General features: G+C 45.0%; 1 protein-coding gene across 4 annotated transcripts in view; it reads right to left on the bottom strand.

Annotated features, from left to right (window-relative positions):
* Positions 1-2,179: 2,179 nt before the first annotated feature.
* LOC138513507 (solute carrier organic anion transporter family member 1A2-like) overlaps positions 2,180-24,748 on the bottom strand; it is a 646,238-nt gene continuing 623,669 nt past the window's right edge. For all 4 annotated transcript variants that reach the window (XM_069628423.1, XM_069628422.1, XM_069628425.1 and 1 more), the window contains 2 exons: positions 9,266-9,383; positions 2,180-2,648 (listed from right to left, as the gene is read on the bottom strand). In XM_069628423.1, coding sequence (XP_069484524.1) covers positions 2,441-2,648; positions 9,266-9,383 — 326 coding nt within the window. In that variant the 3' untranslated portion in view covers positions 2,180-2,440. The remainder of the gene's footprint in view (positions 2,649-9,265; positions 9,384-24,748) is intronic.

Genomic DNA, 24,748 nt, shown 5'->3' with positions numbered 1-24,748 from the left:
AATCATGAACTGTCTGACTGTGTGATCCTCAACAACAGGAACCCTGTTCCACTTGACACTGGCACAGGCCTATTGACTTTTATCTTCTTGTTAGATAGTGTTCTCTGATCCTGTCTGCCTTGACAAAAGTATTGCCTATGATGTTTATCCCCAACTCTGTTGTGTTAACTCAAGTGCTAGGTGTGGTTTAACTCCGGTAACATTTCTTCTTGCGGGTACGCGTATCTTTAGTAAGAGCGAACTGTCATTACTGTCAAAAAGTGATCGCATATGTATTCCCGGTAAAGTCTTTGTTTCATAACACCGGTATGTGAAATCCTAAGATACTTACCTTGAGTTGTTCTGCACAAGGGAAATGGTTGGGTGTAGTGTATTTGAAGTGTGGTTTGATTTAATAGAAGTGAAGTGTTTTACAAACAGATGGTTTAAAATAAATGTACTTTTACTTTTTAACTAAAAACCTTGAGTCAGTGTTTGCTTGGGTCACCATTCTGCTTCTCACTGTAGGGGCACTTCTTGATGGACCGAGTTCCTTCACTGGCCCATTGTGCGTGGAAGCCCAGACTAGCTGTGGCTTAACCACTCCTGAAGGTAAGTGTCTTATGGCTTTAAAATATTGTGATGTTGATTTCTGATTGTTGTCCGTATCTTTCAATGATGTCTTTCCTCCGCTTCTCCCAAAAGATAAAATGTGGCCCAGCGGTAGTTGCAGTGCATGGAGCCAGGCCAAATGGAAAGAGAAGGGAGTCTGCGATGCTCCGACAGAAGGTGAGCGCAAGGATTTGTCAAAGCACGACCTTGAACGTAATGTTTTAGCGAATTCTAGCCTTGTCTTTATCTTTTTCTCTTTCTGACACCGTCTTCCGATGGATTGCTCGTAGTGTCACGATTTCGGCCTGGAGCGCTGCTTTCTGGAGGTCTGGAGATGGATGATGAATGCCAGAGTCAACAATGATGTTTGCCAAAAACAGATTCCAAGGTAAGTGCCGCGGCTGGTAGCTGGAAACAAGGTAAGATGTGCTCAGGCTGATAGCTGGAAACAAGGTAACTTGCGCTCAGGCTGGTAGCTGGAAAGAAGGTAAGATGCGCTTAGGCGGCGGTGAACGTTACACTGCCATCAGTAGAATAACACAAATCCTGGCCACACCCATTAGTCTTGGTTCAATGGCCCCACCCTGCCACTCCTAAAGGATGCTGCACGTGCAATCCAACCCTCTCAATAAGCCACGACCGAACAAATTCATGTGGAGGCCCCTGCAGCGAAAATAAGTACCTAGCACCAAATAAAAGTGTGCCAGGGCACACTTATTCATGAGCCTGGCACCAAAGGCGCCAGGACTGAGTCCAGCTGGGCCCTCTATGCTGTATTGTCCCCAATGGACAATAAAAGGTTTTGTTACTCCTTGCTCTCATCCCCTGATCGTGCAGAGTCTGTGGTTCCGGGCCAATGGCCATGACACCAACTTCACCGGCCACCAGCCGGAGTCGAGAAAAGGATTGCGGGCGAATCAATTTTCTGCATGCACGGGGCTTTCTTTCCCACAGAACCATGTATCCTAAGGCACAGGTTCTTTCAAACCTATCAGAAATCTGCACTCACCTTCCTCTCATTTCTTCTGCCCCCCTTTGATCTGATTGTTTAGACCAGGAGGCCACTTCCTCTCCTTTCAGAACACACACCTAGGAAACAATCTCCCTGTCATTGAAAGAACAGAGGAGACACATTTATTTCATGCATTTATGCATTCATGTTGATGCTCTGTAAAAGAACAGGTCGGGTCACCTTAACAACAACGGTTACATCTGGCTGTTACCTGTTACCCTAGCTCATAGAGCGCGCCCCAGGCATGCACGCACACAGACTCTCTCATTCTCTTGCTTTAAGGGAATGTTATAGAATCACAAACCCGAATCTCAAATTACATTCAAACTTCAGAGCTCAGTTGCAGTTGAACAAGATGCCTGACCTGCGACATCTTGGCTGAATTCCCAGGGAGGCACACAGTTACCCGGAAATCACTTTTAAAGCGATTCTTGTCAGGCGGACTCTCCACTTTTGACAGCAGGGTTTTTTGTCCAAGCTAGTTTTCTCAAAGACATTTAGAAAAACCTATCGTTCATACATCATTATTCCACTTAGAATTCGCCAATTCACAAGTGAAACGTGCTACAATTATGTGAGATGAATGTTTATTAGGAACTTGTTGGAATAACATTTTGCCTATATCATCACATCAATTTACTTCAAAATCCAATTTTTAATAAAAGTCCACCCTTCTTTATGAAAAGATATGCATTTTTGATACACAATAGAGCACCATATTTAGTCATGACATTATTGATTGTTTGGAAAGGTAACTGGAGCACTGACGAATCATATGTTTCGAACAGTCCTATCTTGGAGATTAAACACATCTGTTTTCGTTTGTATGTGTCTTGCTTAGTCTTCAGGCACGCCCTTGAGTTCCTGCATCTCATCCAGGTTTGCAAGTTCCTTTGTGAGCCCTTTGGTTGCCGAGGGCTTCTCTTCATTTGTGTTAGCCGTTTTCCAATCACGACGGGACTGTTTCTTTAAAATATATAGAATAAACAAGCAGGGGATATAAGAAACTGCCCGTAAGAGTGCCGACAAGCCGAGGTAGATGTTTCTGCGGAAAGAACATAACATGGTTACAAGAGAAACATCATCCATGTCAATCATGCTGTGCAGACGCTGGTGGTGCATGAAATGGCAGCATTCACCACTGACCCTTGATGCTGCCACTCAGAATATCCTAGTACCAAGCATTGAGCAAAGAAAAAGCTCTGTGGCTTGGTTTCAGCTTTTCTCATTTGGCTTTTCGTGTTCACTGGGTTTATGGCTAGCAGGAGAGCAGAAGCATACCAGTTTCTCGGACACCAATGAAAAAGTGGCAATTCATTCCTTTTGTGACAGACCATTTGAATAGTACCCACGAAGGAGTTTATTCAGCTACAATGGACAAAACTACTAGTCGCATAGTGAAGTAACTCAGCAAACTGGCCCACATTGGCCAAAAAAGTGGCTGACATTGACCCAAAAAAACTTGCCCACACTAGCATTTTGTATTTTGTTTATAGGCCAGTCCGAGCCTGAGCAGAAGTGTTAGAAACTGACTTTGATGGGTGATAAACCTGTCTTTTAATTACTTTTCCACAGATTTCAGTCAGTGCTCAGCAACAGAAAAGTTGAATTTGTTAGCAGTCCATAAGAAGGGAATATATTAAAAAATAAAGTGTGAAACCTGTTAACTCTCTATTACTACACGGTGGGTGGCAGGGGGGTGGCCTCTCAGGCAATCAGGAGGCTCAAAACCGGGGCTTCACCACTACCCCTGATCTGAGCCTCCTCGAAAGCAGGAGGCCTCCATCTCCCCCTTTGGAAATCAGGTAAGTGCGAACCCCCCATGACCCTTTCCCCTACTTCCTCTACCCCCAACCCCAATTTCCATATCACCCACCCGCCCCACCCCCTCCCCACTTACCTTACGCTTTTTTGTCCTTCGCCAGTGCCGGGAACATTCAGTGTTCCTGGAGCAGCTCCATCCCAGCAATAAACGCCATGGAAAGGGAGAAAAAACTACATGTAGTTCCGTTGTCCCGGATCCATGGCAGTCACCTTGCATTGTAGCTTTTTTCAAGTTGAGAAACAGCAAACACCCCGTTTCTCAACTTGAAAAAAAAAAAACTATTAGCATCCTGGTAGAACGTTCCGGGATACTAATAGCAACAAACGAATGCCCCGGGGATAACGTCAAAGCCCTCGCTTCGGTCGGGCTTGTAACTTCCCTGGGTCCTTACTTGACCCGGTAAAGCCCCTAACAGTGTGGTTTATTGCTTAAATATGGAATACTACTAACATGTAATCTATTGTATTGATGAATATGCAATCAAAATAAATAAAGCTAATATCTGTCATGTTTAAGGTTTGCACATTCAAAAGGCTCCCAGGCAAGTAATGCCATAAATATGTAGTGTTCTACATGTTAAGAATGTGTTTTCCTTAGTAACCCTTCACTTCGATGCCTTATGAAATATGACAAATCAAATAAAACAAGTGTTCTTTAGGCAATAATAACGTACTTCCCCTGTGGGCACGTCAGGAGATGTCTATCACACAACACGATTAAATGATGTCATCTAGTAGAGCCATTCTACAGCTTGCCATGAAAGAATTGATTTGGCAGCAGTTACTCGCAGAAGAAAGGTTCTCAAACCAAAGAAAAAAAAACATGAAGACAGCACATTCTTTCAATTTCAAGATAATGTGCAGGATATTTGATGGACTTTTACTGGATCCAGTTGCTGGCATATGGAGTTTCATAGATCTGCTGAATTGCTATGAAGCCTGCACTGCCCAGCTACCGATGAATCCTCCTGAGCCACCCTTTCCCAGAGCCCACCACTGTGATAGAGCGGCATAGTGCTTGGTGAACTGATCAAGCCAATGGCATCACAGCTGTTACCGAGCACTGTAGAACCGGCTCTAAAACAGTGCAATGCTTTGGAGTCATATATAGGTGTTGTTCTAAGAGCCTGTTCCAGACAATCTAGGTCAGGGGTCTGCAACCTTTGGCTTTCCAGATTTTTTTTAATTTAACTCCCATCAGCCCTAGCCAGCACAGTGAATGATGACGGATTATGGAAGTTGTAGTACAAAACATCTGAGGAGCTGCAGGTTGCAAACCCCTGATCTAGCACCAAGGCTTTGCCATCTGCACTAGCAACTGGTTGAATCCCATTTCAGTTTCATGAACCAAAGGAAGTTTTCCGGAGGGACTGTTTTTGTGTTGTGTTCCCTTTTTCTAATAAATGCCCAATTTTTGCATTCCTCCTACATTGAAATTCCTTGCATGTATTCAGTTTGTCTATATTCAGCTTATCTCTTGCAGGAATGATTGCTAATATATTTATATATAAACCTGCTTAAACAATTCCTTTGTTCAGTATTGTACTGTGAGCGCTTGGACACTGGATTTACTGCCCTGCGTCCCTGGAGAGTACAGTCTGCCTTCCGCCATTGCTATTTAAGGCATAGGATGCATGGTACCCATTTTTGTCTGCTTAACCTCTTTGGTTGGGACACTTCTGACTACAGTGCCATACAAGTTTGCTAATTGCACATAGAAGACTTTGGGCCTCATGATGAGTATGGCAGTGCAGTCAAGATTTTGGTAAACTCCAGCATTATGGCTCAACCATACTGGTGGTTTGGAGGCAAAGTTGAGGATCTGCCTCCAGCATTTTGCTGGAGGTAGATCCTTCCTTTTATTCCCCAAATTCTCTGGATTTACATTAAGTGCGCAGAATTTATGTTCACATTAAATCCAATAAAACTCCCTCAGAGTCGTATGGACTTAAAAAATGCTGATTTACACTGCCATACCACCAATCGTAATTCCTTTTTAATGCCAGGGAATCAAGTGGCGGCAAGAGTAAATTAATTTGGCAGTAATTCCACAGAGTCCAGAATCCCTGACCCCCAATGCATTTGAACCTGATGCATATCCATTTGATGAATTTAGACAAACCACAGTTGACAACACGAGTAAAGCATGGGCCAATGGTTTGAATGAACTCGATGTAATTATGCTAAATGGAAGATGTACATATTTGTTTCTGGGTAAATACTCTCGAATTTCAGCTAAATCATTATTGACTGCATTTTTATTTCCTCTAATTTACTTTTGGGTGATGTCGATCTCTGTGTTGTACATCGTTATGAAAGTGATCACTATCCCTTACTAGTCTCAATGAACATTGACACAATGAGGGTATAGTTGGACGATGGACATCACGTGGAAATAAGCTCAGCTGCAAATCGTATCACCCAGAATGCCGTCAATTTAGAGAATGTCACCTTACGCATCTCTCAAAATCCTATTCTCAATTTAGTGTGTTTTGATTATGATCTGGCGAGTCCTTTGAGGCTTGAGGCTGATCTGCAGTTGGTTGGGTGGAATATCCTGAAATAGCGGCAGGTATTGCCAAATGTATTCCTAGACCTACCACAGGACCTCTTAGATCTAGCCTTACTAATAAACAGTTTGATAGGAAGGAATGGAACGTTAAAATAGACTCACACAGAGATCGGAGGCATATTGCATACATGGTAGTGACAAGGCAGATATTGCTACAATATCACATGCTCGTAAGCAAGTTTATCAGAGATGTCTCAAACAATATCAGAAATCACTACAGCACGAGAGACGGAGTACCCTAACCTCCCCTATATTAAATTGTAGTAATAAAAACTTTTTGAAGTTGGTGCGAGGTAGCAAGGCTAAGTTTTTGCAATTGTCAACGTGAATGCGGCCAATTGGAACACTTATTTGAGTACCAGTAATGGCAATCTTCCCTCTGAAAAGGTTAATGTTAATCTCTCAGTGGTCACTTGGAATATAATCTCATGGCACAAGATATTAGCAATATCACTGCCTCCTTGAAATTATATAGGGACCCAGGCCCAGGTGGCCTCACAAATGCTTTATTGCGAATGAATCTGGTAAGGTGGGGTTGCATATTGAATAGGTTATTCCGTGATATTTCCATTAGCAATGTACTCCTCTCTACCTGGCAACAGAATATCATAGTGCGAGTTCACATGTAGATCCCAAGGTGGGATCCAAGGGATCCAAAAAATGATTGCGATTAGCGATGTTAGATGGTCCCACAAACACTGTAGCCATGGTGCTTCTGCAGAACTGTCTTTATGGGCTACTGTTAATAGGTTAATAAGTTACTCCTAAAGTTTCAGACAGGGTTCCTTAAAGGCGCTGGCACTTTGACCAATTTGTCGATGTTCTACACTACTCTTGGATTGTACGCAAATGTTGTGTTTATACTGTATTGATTTTTCTGCAGCAATCGACACCGTTTCAAGACACCGTGTTATTAACAGGCCCGTTATTAGCTCCCTCCCCATTCCCATTGAGCCCTATGGGTGCTCAAATGGGAATGGGGATGGGTTTTTTGAATGAAGAATTACTGGGTCCTCCAAGGTTGGAATGGCCCGGAAATTCCTCATTCAAGGAACCCGGGCCTGGAACCCGGTATGGAGGCAGCCATTCCCTTAATAAGGGCATGGCTGCCTCCATACCTGTAATGAGGCCCATGGTACTGGTCAACCTTGCTACAAAGACCTCTGCTGCTGATTATGTTTCACACTATTTGTCAAACACAGGTAGTAACAAATACCTGGGGTCGAACCCTACAACCCTATTACAGCTGTATACCTATGGCTAGGCTCAGGAGGACAGCTCAGGGCAACATGCTTGCCTTGGAAGCAAGACGACATGGAGCAACGCGGGCCCCACTTATAAACCTCTGGGTATTAAGTGCGTTATAAATAACCAATTACAATGTATAAAATTGAATCTACGGAATGCTCTCTCTCTCATGCTTAGGACATGTATTCATCCATTTTGAGTTGTAGACTTTGGGTCTGATTCCCAGAGTGTTTTTCAGTGGGGTTTTGCCATTATAAAACGCTTCTGTGAATAAGGCCTTTTGTGGAGAAATGCAATTTGAAAGCATAAAACATTTACTGCTTGATTGTGAAGCCTTAGGACGAAACAAACGATACTTTGGTATAACATAACCTCATTGAGTGTGGATTCCGAAATCTCATGACAATCTTATATGAATTGTGATGATATTTGCTGTATATGCCACTCAACCAAATTTTGGGCTATGGTAACTGAAATTCTAATAATTTGCTGCTAGTTTTTGTGTTCTAACCAATTGAGAATTGTGTCGGCATATTGTTTTTTTATTTGTTTATTTACTGAGTGGTGATGTTTGGCTTTTAGTAATTTGTATAATTGGAACTTGTTCATGTAGATAAAGACTAACGGCTGCATTGTACGTTAAAATGAATAAAAGAAATTCCACAGATATACCGCTGGGTGACCACCAAACTCATAATGAGGCCCTTTGTCCAGCCTTTAAACTTTGTTTGGCCAGCTAGGCCTTTGTCACAATAGTGCACATATTCACAAACTAAAAGGTAAAAGCACATTGAGAAGAGGACACTCGTGTGACTCACAACGTTTACACAGATTGCATACATAGCTACACAGGCATTTGAAAGCTTGCAAATAGATAAGTAATCTCCATTACCAGGGCGTTAGAGGCTGCACATAGTATATGATGGCAGCATCTTCACGTGTGGGCTAAGCCTGACTTTATGGGGACTGAGCCATGCTCATGATGGCATTATTTGGGTGCTCGAGGCTGCATTTGACGTATGACATTGAAAACCTGTTGGCTTTGCAAATTCTTGCCTGTCTTATATTTGCCTCTCTGATTCAAAATAGCTCTCAACATTGCTTTATTTATCAAGGAGTCTGCCTATTGTATTAATACAAGTGTGGAGCCTGCACAGACTGCACTGTGTGGCTTTTATGTTGCACGCATGACACAGACGTATTGGAATGGAGTTTCAAAGGGTCATTATCTGATTTTTTAAGTCAGAGAATCCAAGCTTGCACTGATTGCCGGAGTAAGTACTGAGAACCCACCGCCAATGAGTGGCAGATATTTTGTGCTTCAACTTGGCGGGGAGGAAATGTCTGAAGGACACTTTGAAGAGACCGGCATAGGTTTCGTGCATATGGACTGACAGTCAGTGACTGCACCAAACCCCAGAGTGGGCCTTGACTTTTCCAAAGATCAGAGCAGGTGCTGGTTGTGTGCAGGCAGCATTTCCGCCATCACAAAGACACTCCCTCTGCCTATTTCAGCGCACTGGACCGCAAGCACTCTGGCATGGGCCTTAAATTTGGACCTTTTGCCTGAACCTGCTGGTCAAGCGTGCCATACCTAACCGCGGTTGCTATGCTACAGGCTGCCTATCTGTTTCATATATTGGTGTAGTAGTCACAAGGTGTGGTGTGACCGTTAAGTAACATCTCCAAGTGTGAACATTTAAAATGTGCTGTTTCAGTCAGCATTGGGAAACCCTGGAGATACGCAAATGTAAACACTATATACTTCTTTACTTGCATTAGTAGCACTCAAACCACCATCTATTATTGCCTCACTTCTTTCAAAGCTTCTCTGTTGGCGCTATATCTGTTCAGATGTCATTATAGTCACAATGATGAACTTCTTGGTACAAGCCAGCATTTCATTCTCTTTGTTTATTTATTTATTAAGGTTCCTTGAATCAAGTCTCTGAAAACAACTTCAGGTATTCACTTTGCAATAGGCGTGAAGCATTTGTAACACTGACATATTTATTTACCTGAAGGCATCCGAGTCATAAATCCGACATGCTCCTGGCGCACCACAGCTTGTGGTGCCCCATTTTAGACACGTGCTATCTATCACCGCTCCATAGAAAATGGGTGATGGAATTCCTCCTGTAACCAAGGAACATTATGTTGTCTTGTTATTATTTTATTAAGTCAATTTCTTACATGTGGTCCGGTTTCGTAAACAAACATAGCAAATTCAATCTTGTCATCCGAAAGAGTGGCATTGACACTCAAGCATATATTTAACATCAACATTGGAAGTCAAAATATTACCCCAGACATATTTACATATGTTGTATGTACATGTCCGCACAATGAATGACTTTTTAATGAATAATTCATAACCCCATCCATTGAATGTACAAGGTGCCATAAAATTACATAAGATGCAGACTTGGGGGGAAAAATAAGAGTTTAATTAACCCTGATCTTTACAAAGAAGGATGTGAAAAGACGGGATGCGCCGATTTCTTTTTTAAACAGGTGCAGAGAATATTAGCTGGAAATTCCACAAAGACAGCAAAGCCCTTTGAGCAACAGTACACTCGTCAGGTCGCGGCTTGAGCAACGGTACACTCATCAGGTCGCGGCTTGAGCAACGGTACACTCTCCAGGTCGCGGCTTGAGTAACGGTACACTCATCAGGTCACGGCTTGAGCAACGGTACACTCGCCAGGTCGCGGCTTCAGCAACGGTACACTCGTCAGGTCACGGCTTGACTAACGGTTTGCTCGTCAGGTCCGGACTCAAAACTGTCGAACCGGTATTGTTAAAATAGGTGAGGAGTGGCTACCGGCCGATTTTTGGTGGCAAACATTGTGCTTTTAGGAGATGTTGAGGTGGATCAGCTATGTCGAGAACAAACAACAGTGGTTCATGAATGTAGCCGTCTTTTAACACTCCTTCAGTTGCTATTGTTGGGGGACACTGCCTGTTACCTTCTCGGCACACTCAAACTCAATTCGTACACAGTTTTGGCTGACTTATATTTGATAGCCCTGGAAAAATCCACCAACAGGCAGTATAACTTTCTACAGTCACATTTACACGGTTGTTGACTTTTCACAACAACAGAGCTGTGTCTAGTAGAGCACACCTTCCAAAAACACAGTATTGATACAGGCGCCAGGGACAACACATCTGCCCACCCTTGTAGTTAAATTAAAAGCATCCTTATCTTTACCAGAGCCTAATCTGACATGTCATTGGGTGAATAAGTATGCACTTACCAGGGGTTGTGATGAAGCCCTCTGCCTGGCTCTATGGACCACCTAGGGTGTGACTCTTTGGGCTAGGTGCCCCCCAAACCACCAGAGAATGATGGGCTCAGAGAGGCATTAGGGGGATCCCCTGGCATCCACCCTTAGTCCCTGTTGCATAAACTCTTCCCCATAAAAAGTTAGCTTCTTTCACCTGACATAAATAACATTTTCAAGATTCCATGTGGTGGGTTGTAACATTAAAAGAACAGCCACTACAAACTCCCAACGAGGTGCTATGGAGACCTGTTCTTGGTACAATTTTACAAGTTCACAGTTTACCATTGAAGCCTCTCTTCCTCTAACCAAACCACTGTACCTCCTTCTCCCACTATCCCTTCTGTTTTCATTTCTAGCTTTGCCCCTGTCTCCAACATTGATGTACTACTCTTGTTAGCCAAAGCTCATCCCACTGCTACTCCTATCAATCCAATTCCATCTGCTCTTATTCCTGAAGGTTTACCCTCTTCTTATACCGTATATTGTGTCTTTCTTTAACACTGGTCTTTCTATCCCTGTCTTTCCTATGACCTTTAAACACACAAATATTATTCCTATTTTGAAAAAACCCACAGCTATTCCTCTCATTGTTTCTAATTTCCGTCCTATCTCTCTTCTACCTTATCTATCTAAACTAGTTTTTTCTGTTTCTTGGGCCGGTAAGACCTCTACGTCTTCCCCCCTTGATCACGGAGTACCCCAAGTGTCAGGTTTAGGTCCCTTCCCTTCTCATTGTATACCTCACAACTCGCTTCTATTATCTCCTCTTTTGGTCTTTCTAATCACTTCTATGCTGATGATACACAACTTTGTCTATCTTTTTCTTCCTTCACTTCTGAAATACACCACACCCTCAAATCTTGGATGGCATCTCACTTTCTCACCCTTACCACAGGGAAGACAGAGGTCATATTCTTCTGTGCTACTACTCTTCTTCCTCATCCTCCACCCCATTCCTATCTTTTCCTGCCTCTAATATCCTTACTTCTTCTACTTCTCATAATCTTGGCCTCTATTTTGATTCAAATCTTTCCTTTGCCCACCACATTTCTGTCATTTCTCGCTCCTGTCGCTTCCATCTTCATAATATTCATAAAGTTCGTACTTTCCTCATTTTCCAAGCTTCTAAACTTCTTATTTCCTCACTAATCTTTTCTCGACTTTTCTATTTTTCCACCACTCTGTTTGGTCTTCCAAGCTCTCGCCTTGTCCCTCTAAGATCAATATACAATTCTTCTATTCTTCAACTTTGTCTTCTTTCTTACCAAGACTCTCTTTCCTCTTCACTTGCCTCGCTTGGTTGGTTACCCTTTCACTCCCACATTAAATTTCATTTTCATTGTCTAGCCTTCAAATCCCTTTATGGACTCGCACCTGATTACCTTGCTGCACTTTTATCTTTCTACACTCCGTCTCGCTCTATCTGGTCTTCCAGACTTAACGTTCCCCCTCCTCCATGTGCCCAGTCCCGTTTCTGATCTTTCCACCTTCTTGCTCCCCTTCAATGGAATGCTCTTCCACTTTCTCTCTGCTCTATCACTGTTTACTCTCTTTTTGTGTCTCCTTGAAAACCCACCTTCTTCAATATCCCTGAATGTTTGCTACCAGGATTGATTGTTTACTGCTTGCCACTTTTTGTACCGTACTTTGCTTTTAAAGTGTACAGTGCTTTGGTTTAATGCGCTTTATAAAATAAAAATAAAATACAAATACAAATACCAACCGCAGGTTTAACTATGTGTGATACAATATTACAAGTTGGCGGCTTCCAACCCGCAAATCCTATCACTTGTCATACAAAGTTACAAATTAATTGTTGCCTGACAGAGTGTTCCATTGCTGAAGACAATTAAAGGCTATGGAAAGCTTACAACTTAGAGTGCCTATAGTTCATACGCTGAAGTAACCGTATTCGCAAGTCACGGCTGGAACTCCCCGACACGCCCCATGCAAAGCAAAAACAACCAGAACAGCTACCTTTACATGCTTCGCGGGCATAAATACTTGCACAGTTCAAACAGTGAGTGGGGTCCCCCCGCGAGCAGGCCTGCATCTTAGGAACCCTGTGCATGGTCCCCGGTAACTGTATCCAGCACCACGACAACATGCATGTTAAAAATCTTAACTCGGTTGAAATCTCATAAAATCTGCGTTCAAACCCCTGTAAACTGTTCCTGCACCCCGCTACACTGCGTACATGCCCACCTAAGTTGGATCAGTACCCGGTTGCATACATGCACCGCAAAATCCAACATGCAAACCCACCCTGTGCTGTGATTCCTATGCGCAAGTGTACTTACGCCTGCGTTCAGGTGGCGGATAGCATGAAGGACTTGCATGGCATTTCCACGCCGAGAGGTAGCATGATCAAATCCATTAATAAATCTCGTGCCGCGCAATTGTGGGCATGCGAGGCACTGCCTGCAGGCCGTCCCTCGGAACCCCCACTTTCTTAGCAAGTTCTTCCTCATTTTTCATGCTCCGCCCCCTTCACAGCCCTCTGCGCAAGCCATGGACACGCTATGCGTGGAGATTCGCACAAGGCCCTCCATGGCTCGCAGAGACGTGCCAAGCCTGCACAAAATCCATACAAGTCAGTAAAAATACAGCACATTAGATTCCATGAATCGACAAAAGCAGATTTGCATGCAGTTTGACGCACACGTACCCTATTTTCCACGCAAATAGTTCCATTAATCGAGCCCTAAGAGAGTTTTTAGGGGTTCAGAACCACCTGGAAACCTGCAAAGCCATTGGGGGGTGAGAAAGTATTACACCCAGTGTGGGAGACTTGACATTGGATTAATCATTGTTCTGTTGATTTTACTGCTATGTTTGAGCTTTGTGTAAGCTATCTCTGCGAACTACACTTTTTATGTCCATTCTTTTGCACATCCCTGGTGGGCCTCTTGACTGTTCCACGACCCTTTTCGTGGAATGTAATAATACTATTTCCTTCCCAGGATGTCGGTATGCACTGCATACTACAAACTCTCATGAACAAGGGACAGACAGCTATTGAGACACCAAGGTCCAAAGCACTTGCATATTTTAGTCCATTAACCGCAAGTATTACTTTGCAGCAGCATTATTAATAATCGGTTCGTCCAACGAATTTGGGGGCCTTGGCAGCAGGATATCAAAAACAATCTCACTTGACTGGGTTCTATGCAATGTGTAAATGTATGTGACCAGCCAGAGTCCTTTGCAGAAGGAGTGAGAGCCAATTTTATACTTCACAGGCAGCCTGCTATAATTCTCTAGATTTGCTTACAATCGTGTTAGGGTATTTTTTTGTTTTTACGAAGACATGTTGTAGCAATAATTAAACACTTAGAGATATGCATACTATGACCTTGGGAATCCAGCAAGTGGGTGCCTAACAGCAGAAGGTAATATATGCTCCTCTGTGTCTTCTTGCTTCAAAGGCGAGCACCTTGCCCCTGAGCTATCCTCACAAGCCTGGAAGTTGTTGGTTGTTCGGATGAGATCAGAGGAGGTAGAGTTGGACCAAAGGACCAGGTGGCAGAAGGATGATGCAAAATAGTGTGGAGGATTAAATAGGCTTTTTTAAAAGGCAAGAGAAAATGGTAATGGAAGTGAACGTGCATGTGTATGTGTGGAGTGGTACGACAAAATTAGGAGTGAATGATAAGGTGTGGGGGAGGTGGCAGGAGGGTGGATGGGAAAAGAGGTGGGATGAGAGTAACGCTGAGGAGAAGGGAGAGTAGTGGTGTGGTGAGGGGAGAATAGTGGTGTGGAGAAGGGAGAGTAATGGTATGGAAAAGAGAGAGCAGTGCTGTTCAAAGGTGAGAGTAGTTGTATAGAAAGGGAAGCATAATAGTAGTGTGGAAATGGGTGAGTAATAGTGGTGTGAAGAAGAGAGAGTGTTAGTAGTGACTAAGATCGGAGGGTGAAGGTAAGTAGTAAAAAGAGAGAAAGAGAGGGAACCATCATCCGGACAGCAGAGAGAGTGTGAAGAAGAGAGAAACGAGATGCTGTCTGGAGTAGATGGAACCACAGGGCATAGAAAGAACAGCAAGGGTAAAGCCCAGGGTGTCCAAAAGGCACACATCATTCCTGTGAGATAATCCATATGTTATGAACTCCATAGTTCGTCTCTGAGGATATTCAGTTAGAAGGAGCTTTAGCCTTTAGGCCATTATAAACAGTCGGATAACTCTTTAGATAGGAGAGGTTACCAATCTCTTGAGCCAGCTTGGGGTTTAAAGGATTCCTGTGTTAGGGTGGGATCACCTTTTCGTAGGTTAGAGAGAGAAGAATGGCCATTAGGCCCACTACTGAACAAATAAAAACCCATGTACTTTCTCTGCGAGTTGTTGCATTTTTAAGGCCATCTGTAACAATTCATATGATATAACGTAATGTAAGATATAAGAGGAATTGTATTGACAAAAAAAGGAAAGTGCCTGATGCAAAGAGATCTTCCATTTAAGCAGCCACGTATTTGAAAAACATTCATAGTTGTACACATTTTTTAATAGTTTGCAAGGAGAAGATCGAAATTATTATACGTTACATAGATTGACTTAAATCTGTTGATAAGGCCTTTATTAAATTGTCATTACCAGTAAGAATTACACAAAGCATATTGTTTTCCCTTTTACTTTTGTTTTAGATAATCTCTAGTTAAACCTAAAATGCATTTATCCAGGGGCTCTGCTCTCATACAAGGGGGGGTCATTATGAGGTTGGAGGTAATGAAAAAACGATGCCGGTAAAGGATTACCGGCATCACATACCGCTCCGGGCTATTCCGACCTAAGACCCCGGTATTAGAGGCACCGTTAAGTACGGTGCCTCTAATAGTGGCAAGGGCGCGGGCACGCCCCTAATGGGAGGACATCACAAGTCAGGCAGATATGCAAATACCGGCATCAAGAAGGCACTAATAGGGGATAATACCGGCATCGTGAACCAACCGTAAAATGCTATGTGCAGTGTTACCAACTGCCACAGGTGCACACAATCAGCACAGGTGGAGGCAATGGAGTCTGGGCCATCACAAAAGGAGCACACCGCACACCACAGCCCTTCCACACCAAAATGATTCCACTAGTAATAGCAATACTGGGGATGGAGGACATGCTTGCATTGCTAAACCAGGAACAACAACAACAGCAACAGCAGGCACCACAGAGGAGACGCAGGAGGAGAAGGAGGGTGAGACAGGCCCAGCATGCCCCACCAGTCGAGCCAGTGGTACCACACCGGCAGCCCCCAATCCCTCGCATCAGAGCCAGTCCATTCAACCTAACCCCTGAGCATATCCACACCCTGTACCGTCTGGACCGGGACACCATCACCACCATCGTGGACATGATACACAACGACATTGTCAGCCTCATTGAAATACGCACCGCCATCCCCCCTCTACTGAAGGTAGTGTCGGTGCTCCACTTCCTTGCCACAGGCACCTTCGAGCACACAGTGGGGCACATGCATGGCATATCACAACCCCTATTTTCTGACATTCTGAACCAAGTGCTAGATGCCCTGCTCAATCACACAAGGGACTTCATATCCCTACCACGGACTCCCCAGGAGATTTCTGATACAAAAGTTGGCTTCCATGCACTGGCAGGCATGCCAAATTGTATAGGTGCCCTCAACTGCACCCATGTGGAGTTGGTGGTCCCGCATTCCATGGAGGTGGTGTACCGCAACCGCAAGCAATACCACTCCATCAATGTGGAGATGGTATGTGACGCCAGCAAGATCATCACACATTGTTGTGCCCGATATCCCGGATCAACTCATGACTCAATGGTCCTGCGGAACTCCACACAACCACGCTACATGGAGCGACATGCAGGACGATGTGCCTGGCTGCTTGGTAAGTTGAATGACAGTCAGTGAAATGGGTGGAGAGATGCACACACCACCATGGTATCATTGTTGATGTGACAGCACGATGTGCACATCACTAAACACTGTGCCCCAAAGCATCCCAAACAGAACATGACAACTAAATCCCATAGGAATTATGTAAGGTGGATACCTATCACAACATGCCAAACAGTAAACCACCCACATCCCACAACACGTGCGCCACTCATCAGCGGACCTCACCCTCGGTAAAACCATCCAGCAACATGCAGTGAATATGCACTATGTTTCTGTCTCCAGCAAATCACCACACAGGATAAGCATCCATGGGAGTGCATTGAACAAAACCACCAAGGGAATCCACTGTCTGTCACAGGGCCGCCACAACCACAGGAGTGCAGTATGTCACCATGGGAAAAATCAGCGCTGAATGGCTAATATTGCAGAGCCTACTGTCAACGCTGTCAGTCAGAAAATCTTACAGAACACAACACATCACAAATTTGACACAAACACAGCTGTATGCGTCCACAATACATGAGCAACATCAAGGCAGTGCATACCGTGAATCATCTTGGAGATGTAACCCACACCATAAGTCCATGGCACAGGACACATTGAGGGCATCACAATGGCATGCATACAACCAGGGACATGTGCATGTGAGCAACAATAATCTGCAGGCATGTGTTACTAGTACAGCTGTCCATCATGAATCGACTGACATATACCTTTTATTGCCTCCCATGCAGGTGATAGTGGCTATCCCTTGAAGCCGTGGCTCCTCATCCCTGTCCGAAATCCACAAAACAGGCACGAGGAGGACTACAATCGTTCCCATACCCGTACCCGTGTGGTCATTGAGCAGACCTTTGGCCTGTAGAAGGCACGGTTTCGCTGCCTTAGCCTGTCCGGTGGGGCACTCCTCTACAGGCATGAGAAGGTGGCCAAGATCATCATGGCATGTGTTATGCTGCACAACATGTGTATCCGACAGAACGTGCCCCTGCCCCCTGACATTGAACTGCTACCACCGGGTGATGATAAAGGGGATGAAGTAGATGTGGCTGCACATCATCGCGGTGCTGATGCACAGGAGGGATGTGCTGTGCGTCAGTCAGTGATTGCACAATATTTCTAACACACATGGATGCAGAGGCTGATATGATAGTTGGACAGAGGGCATTGGGTGTGGGAGTACATGTATACTATGCACTGTATATGAATAAATGACACATGCACAATGAGGATTGTCCACTCAAGTTATTTTTTTCACACAACGGGTGTATTTAACTGTCCAATAAAGTTGAAAGTGCACTAACCCTACACCACACATACCCCTCCTCCTACCCCACAACTCCCCACACACCCTCACCACCCTCCCGTCTCCCCATAACTCCCCCACACACCCTCACCCCCCACCCCTCCCCACACAACTCCCCCACCCATGGTGTCCAAGCAATTGTCTATTGCCTTCATCACGATGGCCAGTCTATGCCCTGCCACTCCCTGCACCTGATGACGGCATGTACGGGCGGCACAGAGTGCGCGCCGACCTGCGTAGTGGGCTGGTTTGCATGGAGCTTGAGGAAGATGGGGTGGTCGCCTGCTCCATTCGGGGGGCCAGACGCTCAGCTTCCATTGAATCTGCAATGCAGCTGAGGACCTGACGCAGGGCAGACACCTCCTCTCACAATCTACCGGTGCTATACACGATGATCTTCCTCAGGGAGGCGGTGTTCTCGCGCCACTCCTGCCTTGCTTGGGCACTGTCTGTGACAAACTGTCTCACCAGGCCAGTTAGCTCCTCCTGCCGCTGCGAAGCGTGCCATGCCTGCTGCACCCCCGCCGGTACACCAGTGGAGGTGGAGGACGCTTGTGTGTCATGCTCAATTGCAATTGGGTCCTCTATGGGACTCATGCTCCTTTAGATGTACTCCCCCCCCCAGACTGCTCCGGGGTGATGCTGTGGTCGGAGTCTACCGATGTGAGCTGGGGGAATGGTGCCGGACTTGGTGTGGCAGGCAGGTCGGAGGAGTCGTCCTCCATGGGCACACACACCTGTCCCTGCATGTCGTCAATTTTCAGGGGTGCTGTAGCTGCCGCCTCCCAGACAGAGCTGTTCTCTGCAGAGAGTGCCCCTTCAACTGTGTCCTGTGCCGGTGTCACAGGAGTTGTGGGTACAGTGTTGATGGGCCTTGGTGGCATCAGTGCCATGGCATCCTGAGGTGGTTTGTTCTTCAGTGCCTGCAGTGGCTTGTGTGGAGTTTTGGAGGTGGAAGGCCTGTTGCCTTCATCTCTGGCCCTCTTCTGGGGTGTAGTCGGCTGTTGGGGTGAGTCCCGGGCCTCGCTGTCAGGATCTGAGCCTGTGGGGGCGAAGAGAGGGACGGCATGAGTGATGGTTGTGCTTATCTGCACAATAGAGTGGAATGGGCAGTGCAGTTTGGATGATCACGTTGCTTGCTATATAGATGGGTAATGCAGGCATCCGTCGGGGTCACTCATGTTGTGGCGGATGTATGCTATGTGACATGCATATCTGTTGTGGCCTGCATGCAGTGTCACTTATGCCATTAACATCTTAGTGTGGTGTGTGTCAGGTATGGCATTGCCTTGCTGCAGGCATCTGCGTGTGCCTGTGCTGCGGACGACAACTAGGCTGGGAATGTGTGTGTATTGGGGCATGGCTTGCCTCTTTAGACAGACATATTAGTGGACTATCATCAGACTTTGCATTACAGTGTTTTCTTAGGACACTCACCTCCTTCCACCGATGAGGTGGCACCATACTCCATGTCACCCACACCTTCGATGGCCTTTATGCCGATCGTGCTGGCACATAACTCCTCCCACCGGGTCAGCTTTATCAGTAAGCTTGCTCCTCCGCCAGTTGCCATGGCCTGGCTCCTGTTTGCGGACAGGATGTTCCTGACTCGCAGGCGCAGGTCATCCCACCTATTCCATACATCCTTAGTTGTGCGGGGGTGTTGCCAACCGCGCTGTCTCTTTGTGCAACTAGTGTCCAGATCTCCTTCTTCTTGATGACTGCCTCCCTCTTGAGGCTCTAAGCAAATACAACATCATCATTTTCAGCCAGGGTCTCTGCCAGCATGGTGAGCTCTTCTTCATTAAAGCGCTCCTTACGCTGGCGGGAGGCGCCTTTTTTCAATGCCTTGGGCATTATATAGTTGTTGTGGTTTGATTTAGGTACACAGCAATATACTCCAGGTCCTGGGTGCTGAGGATGGCAATGGATTGTGTTTTTAAAGATGGGCGCCATGCTCTTTCCCCGTTCCTGTGCGATGACGCTACTTCCGGTTCCGCTTATTTACAATTACTGTTATTAGAGTTCACCGCTGATGGCGGTGACCGTTAATGCCGTCTTAATTTATGCCGGTAGTGCTGTCTGCGCTTTACATGATACCGCTAAGGGACATTTTTAGGACTTTAAAGGCATGGCCGTAATGTCATTATCGGCACGGCACAAAGCTTGTGCACGTGAACTCGTAATAGCCCTCTGTTTATGTTTATGTTTATTATTTGATAATGCGCTCCAAACCCAGGGGTAGCCGGGCGCAGCAGGTACAAGATCACTTAAGCTTAGGTTACATACAGAGGACACAAATAGCTGATGCAATACAAGTCATGTTACCATATTTAAGTACTTATATATAAAAAAACACAAGATAGTGGTACCTCACAACCCACAAAGTGCAGTGAGATGGTCTGCAGTCCAGATTTCAGAAGTATCAAGACAGTTGTATGCGGTGATCCAGGGCCTAGTGCAAGGGTTCAGTTTGTTAGTTGTCGTTGGTCCAGATCCAACTTTTCACCTTACATCTAAATCTGGAGTAGGGTAGATTAGCTCTCAATGCAATAGGAAACGCATTCCAAGCTTGGGCAGCTCTAACAGGGAAGCTAGCTCCACCCGCTTTTGTTCGCCTAAACCTAAGAGTTTCTAGTAGGAAATGGTTAGAGGCTCTGGTGTGGTGACTGGAGGATTTTCTGGTCAGTCTGGCCGAGATATAAGGAGGTGCAGTATTGTTCAGTCCTTTATGGGTGAGAGATAGCGTCTTGAGAAGAATTCTGCACTGATTTTTATCCAATGATGGTCTTTCCTGATCTTAGATATGTGCGCTCTGCGGGGTATGTCCAAGGCTGCTCTAAGAGCATTATTTTGCAATATTTGCATTTTGTTTATGACAGTTTTATTGGCGCCCGCGTAGTGGGCGTTACAGTAGTCCAACTTAGACATTACTAATGTGTTAGCTAGTGTGATGCATTTGGTTTTGGAGAGGTAGGGTCTGCAGGTCCTGATTAATTTACAGGTGTACGCTGTAGAGGAAGCCAAGGTGGTAACTTGTTTTTTGAGAGATAAGGTGGAGTCGAGGTAGAAACCTAGTGTTTTTACCTCAGTTGCCACCTTAATTATATTGCCATCTATGTTGAAGGCGAGATAGTTGGGACTGAGTTTTTTAAGGTTAGAGTCGGAACCCACGATCAGTATCTCTGTTTTGTCGTCATTTAGGCAGAGGCCGTGGGAGGCCATCCATGCCTGAATGAGGAGGTAAATCTTGTTTACTGTAGCTGTGTCTTCGGCAAAGTTGCCAGATAGTGGTATGAGGATCTGCGTATCATCCGCGTAATTAGTATAAGTTACCCCCAGTCTGTCAAGTTAGTCTAAGAGTGGCTTAGTGAAGATATTGTACATTGTGGGGGAGACACATGAACCTTGTGGGACACCACAGGTGATATGTATTCGGTCCGCTGAAGCTAAGGGGGAGAACACTCTCATCGTACAGTTGGCTAGGAAGGATTGTACCCAGGCTATAGCTTCACTTGAGAAATGGGCGGCAGACGCTAGATGGTTCATAACACTGTGTGATCCACCAGGTCAAAAGCCGCCGATAGGTCAAGGAGGAGGAGCATAGCTGTTTTACCTTTATCCTTCAACTCGTCGATTTGTGTCTTGAGGTCAATTAAGGCTGTTTCAGTACCATGTAGTAGTCTGAATCCAGATTGTCTCGATCCTAGTAGTCAGTTTAACTCCAGATAGTTTGGAATCTGGAGGTAGGCTACTCTGTCGATGATTTTGAGGAGAAATGGGACCGTGGTAATAGGCCTATAATTAGTGGGGATGGCTGGGTCAAGGTTCTGTTTTTTGAGGAGAGGCAATCCCCAAGATTCTTTAAGGTTTGTGGGTACAGTACTAGAATTAAAGGAGGCGTTGATTAATTTAGAGATGAAGGGTGCTAAATCTCTAGCTGCGTCCTTAATAACTTGTGCAGGGCAGCTGTCGCCTTGGCAGTTCGATGGTTTCAGGGAGAATATAACCTTTTCAGTTTCCAGAATGGATATGTTGGTAAACCTGAATGTTTTGCAATTACTTTGTGTAGTTGTACTTTGTGTATCTGTCAGGAGGGTGGTCTGTGTTACAGTAGAGCTCATGGAGGCTTTTTTCTTTGCAATTTTGGATTGTGGGGTTGTGATTATATTTGCTAAGGCATTTTGGATGCTAGTGCACCATAGTTTGTCCTTAGGGACATTGTCTATGGGAGCAATTGGGTTTTCCATTTCTCGGAGAATGAAGACGAATTCTTTGGAATTGGAGTTAGCTTTACTGATTCTCTCATTAAAAGTGTCTTTTTTAGTTTGGATGATTTCCTTCTTGTATTTTTGGGAAAAGTTGGCAAGTAAGGTTTTATTCTCAGCTGAAGGTGTGTACCTCCCGATAGCTTGGAGTTTGCGTTTTTGGATACGTAGTTCTTTAAGGTGAGGGGTGAACCATGAGTTGAGATGAGACTCTCGTTTACTTTTACGAAGTTTGATATGGGCTATCATGTCCAAAGCTTTGGTCATAGAATTGTTGAATGTCTCAACTAGCATGTTTGGGTCAGAGTTAGTAATGCTGACGGTGAGGGCTGGAAGGAGTAGTGGTAGTAGTCTTTCAGCAGTGATATCTTTTTTACATGTCATAGGCATAGGAGATACTATTTCAGTGGTATTTAGTTTAGGAGGCTCTATGGTGGCTGAGAAGCATATGAGGTGGTGGTCAGTCCAGGTTTGTGGTAAAATATTAGAAATGGTAGTGTTGCAGTTACGGTTGGCTATCCAGTCTAAAGCACGTCCTTTTATATGTGTGGGGGCTAAGGCTTTTTGGGTAAGACCATGATCGACTAAGATTGATTGGATAGAATGGGCCTGTTTATCCTCAACATCATTAAAGTCACCTAGTAATAGGAGCTGGGTGGAATCTTTGATGTTATTAGTGAGGAGGCTGGATAAGTCTTCCTCAAAGTTACCTAGTGGGCCTGGTGGTCTGTACACTAGAAGAACGGTTAGTGTGCTATTATTAGAGATGAGTATTTTAGCAGAGCAAAGTTCGCACAATGTAATTGCTGGCGGTGGGGTGAGTCTTACAGCTAGCTTTGTTTTGGCAATGCTGGCCAGGCCGCCTCCTCTGGAGTTAGGCCGATCAACTCTTAGTATATTGTAGTTGTCTGGTATGGCAATCATGAGTGCGGGACCTGCGGCATCATGGAGCCATGCTTCAGTGACAGCAAGAAGATCTAAGTTAGCCATAGCGAGGATGTCAGCAATTTCCGTGTTGTGTGCTTTGAGGGACCTTGCATTGATAAGGGCTCCTGATAAGGTGGGATTTGTAGTTGTGTCTTGGAAGAGTCTAGGACTGGGGTGGTTTGGTTTCTTCTGTTTGTAGTGCAAGCTGATTTGTAATTTAGGACACTTTACAGCCGCTAAGTCAAGAGGGTTGGGGTTAGTGGCAGTTGGAGTGGATATAAGGCCTGATATACTAGTTCTTTTGTTTTTGAGGTCGTAGAGTCGAGGCAACCTTGCTCTAAGTCATGAGTTTCTCTCTTGCAAGTTGCAAGGTGTAGAGTTGGTGAGGGCCATTATTATGGTGATAGTTTGAATGATCAAGGCTAGGGACCAGGGTGTGTATAAAAGGCAAGTCTTAGTAGTGCGCATGTTGGGCGGAAATAGCACCTAGGTTTGACAAACCCAGTAGGGACTAAAATTCAAATATGCTACCGCAGTGGCACCTTGATTTGACAATCCTATTCAGGACTAGAATGCATACAGGCACTAATTCAAATGCATAAACAAGGACATCTAGAATCAGATTTAGCAGTGAGAGCCAGAAAGGCGCTAATTCAAATGCATGAACAAGGACATCTAGAATCAGATTTAGCAGTGAGAGTCAGAAAGGCGCTAATTCAAATGCATAAACAAGGACACCTAGAATCAGATTTAGCAGTGAGAGCCAGAAAGGCACTAATTAAAATGCATAAACAAGGACACCTAGATGCAGATTTAGCAGTGAGAGCCAGAAAGGCGCTAATTCAAATGCATAAACAAGGACACCTAGATGCAGATTTAGTAGTGAGAGCCAGACAGGCGCTAATTCATATGCATGGCAGTAGTACCAGAGTGTAAAGATATAGTTAGTAAGAGAATAGTAGGCTAAAGGACAGTAGTGAAGCAGTCAATTATACATTTTGGCTAGCCCAAGTGAGCATTTGACTCATTCAAAACTAGAAAAGATGATCTGGTTGATACACCATATAGGCTGTAATTATTTGTCAAATATAAAGTGCATACATGATGCAATGTGAGAGCCCAACAAGGTCAGACAACTGTGAAGCCAGGGAGCAGTGCACAAGTGCAAGAGTCCAACACACGGGCAGCAGAAAAGTGTCTTTTAAATAGTTCCATGCAGCAATGTGAACAACAATCTGACGGAATAAACAGCACAACAAAGGTTGCAATGAAGGTTTGACCATAAGCACTGGTGAGCTGCTGACCCTAATATATGAGCATGCATGAACAAAATGTTACAGGTGGGTCCCAGGTGGAGCAGGGGTCCTGGCACTCGGCACTTTCCGGCTCCTGACAGGCTCTCGACAGGGGGAAGCCTTGGGAGGTGTGCCTTAGGTGGTGGGCCGGTTTAGACGCCTGCCGGCTTGCTATTGGGCAATAAGCAGTACCTCCAGGCCAATCAGGGTTAGGAGCTGGCCAAGGAGTGTTTCCTCTTGTGGAAACTGCAAGAAAGATTATGGGTGGCCATTTTCAAGTGGTTAAGGCCTCGTGGTCTCCAATGGCTGCAAAACAGTTTCAAGATAATGCAGGCAAACGCTGTGGGGACGAGTGGCAAAAACCAGAAGCTGGTTAAGGTGGCGAACTATGGAAGGGCTCCGGAGTATTTAAAATATTTTTTTTATTTTGTTTTTTTTTGGGGTTTTTTCAGTCGGAGCTGCGGGCTTCAGGGAGCGGCAGCGTGAGGCAGATTGCCTACCTTTGGGAGGGGGCACGCATCCTGGTGGGGCACTGCTGCTGCAGTGG

The sequence above is a fragment of the Ambystoma mexicanum genome, chromosome 12 (genome assembly GCF_040938575.1).
Source record: "Ambystoma mexicanum isolate Mex_15411 chromosome 12, UKY_AmexF1_1, whole genome shotgun sequence".
NCBI classification, from domain to species: domain Eukaryota; kingdom Metazoa; phylum Chordata; class Amphibia; order Caudata; family Ambystomatidae; genus Ambystoma; species Ambystoma mexicanum.
The sequence above is the reverse complement of the archived record's forward strand: the minus strand, read 5'-3'. Positions and strand labels throughout refer to the sequence as shown.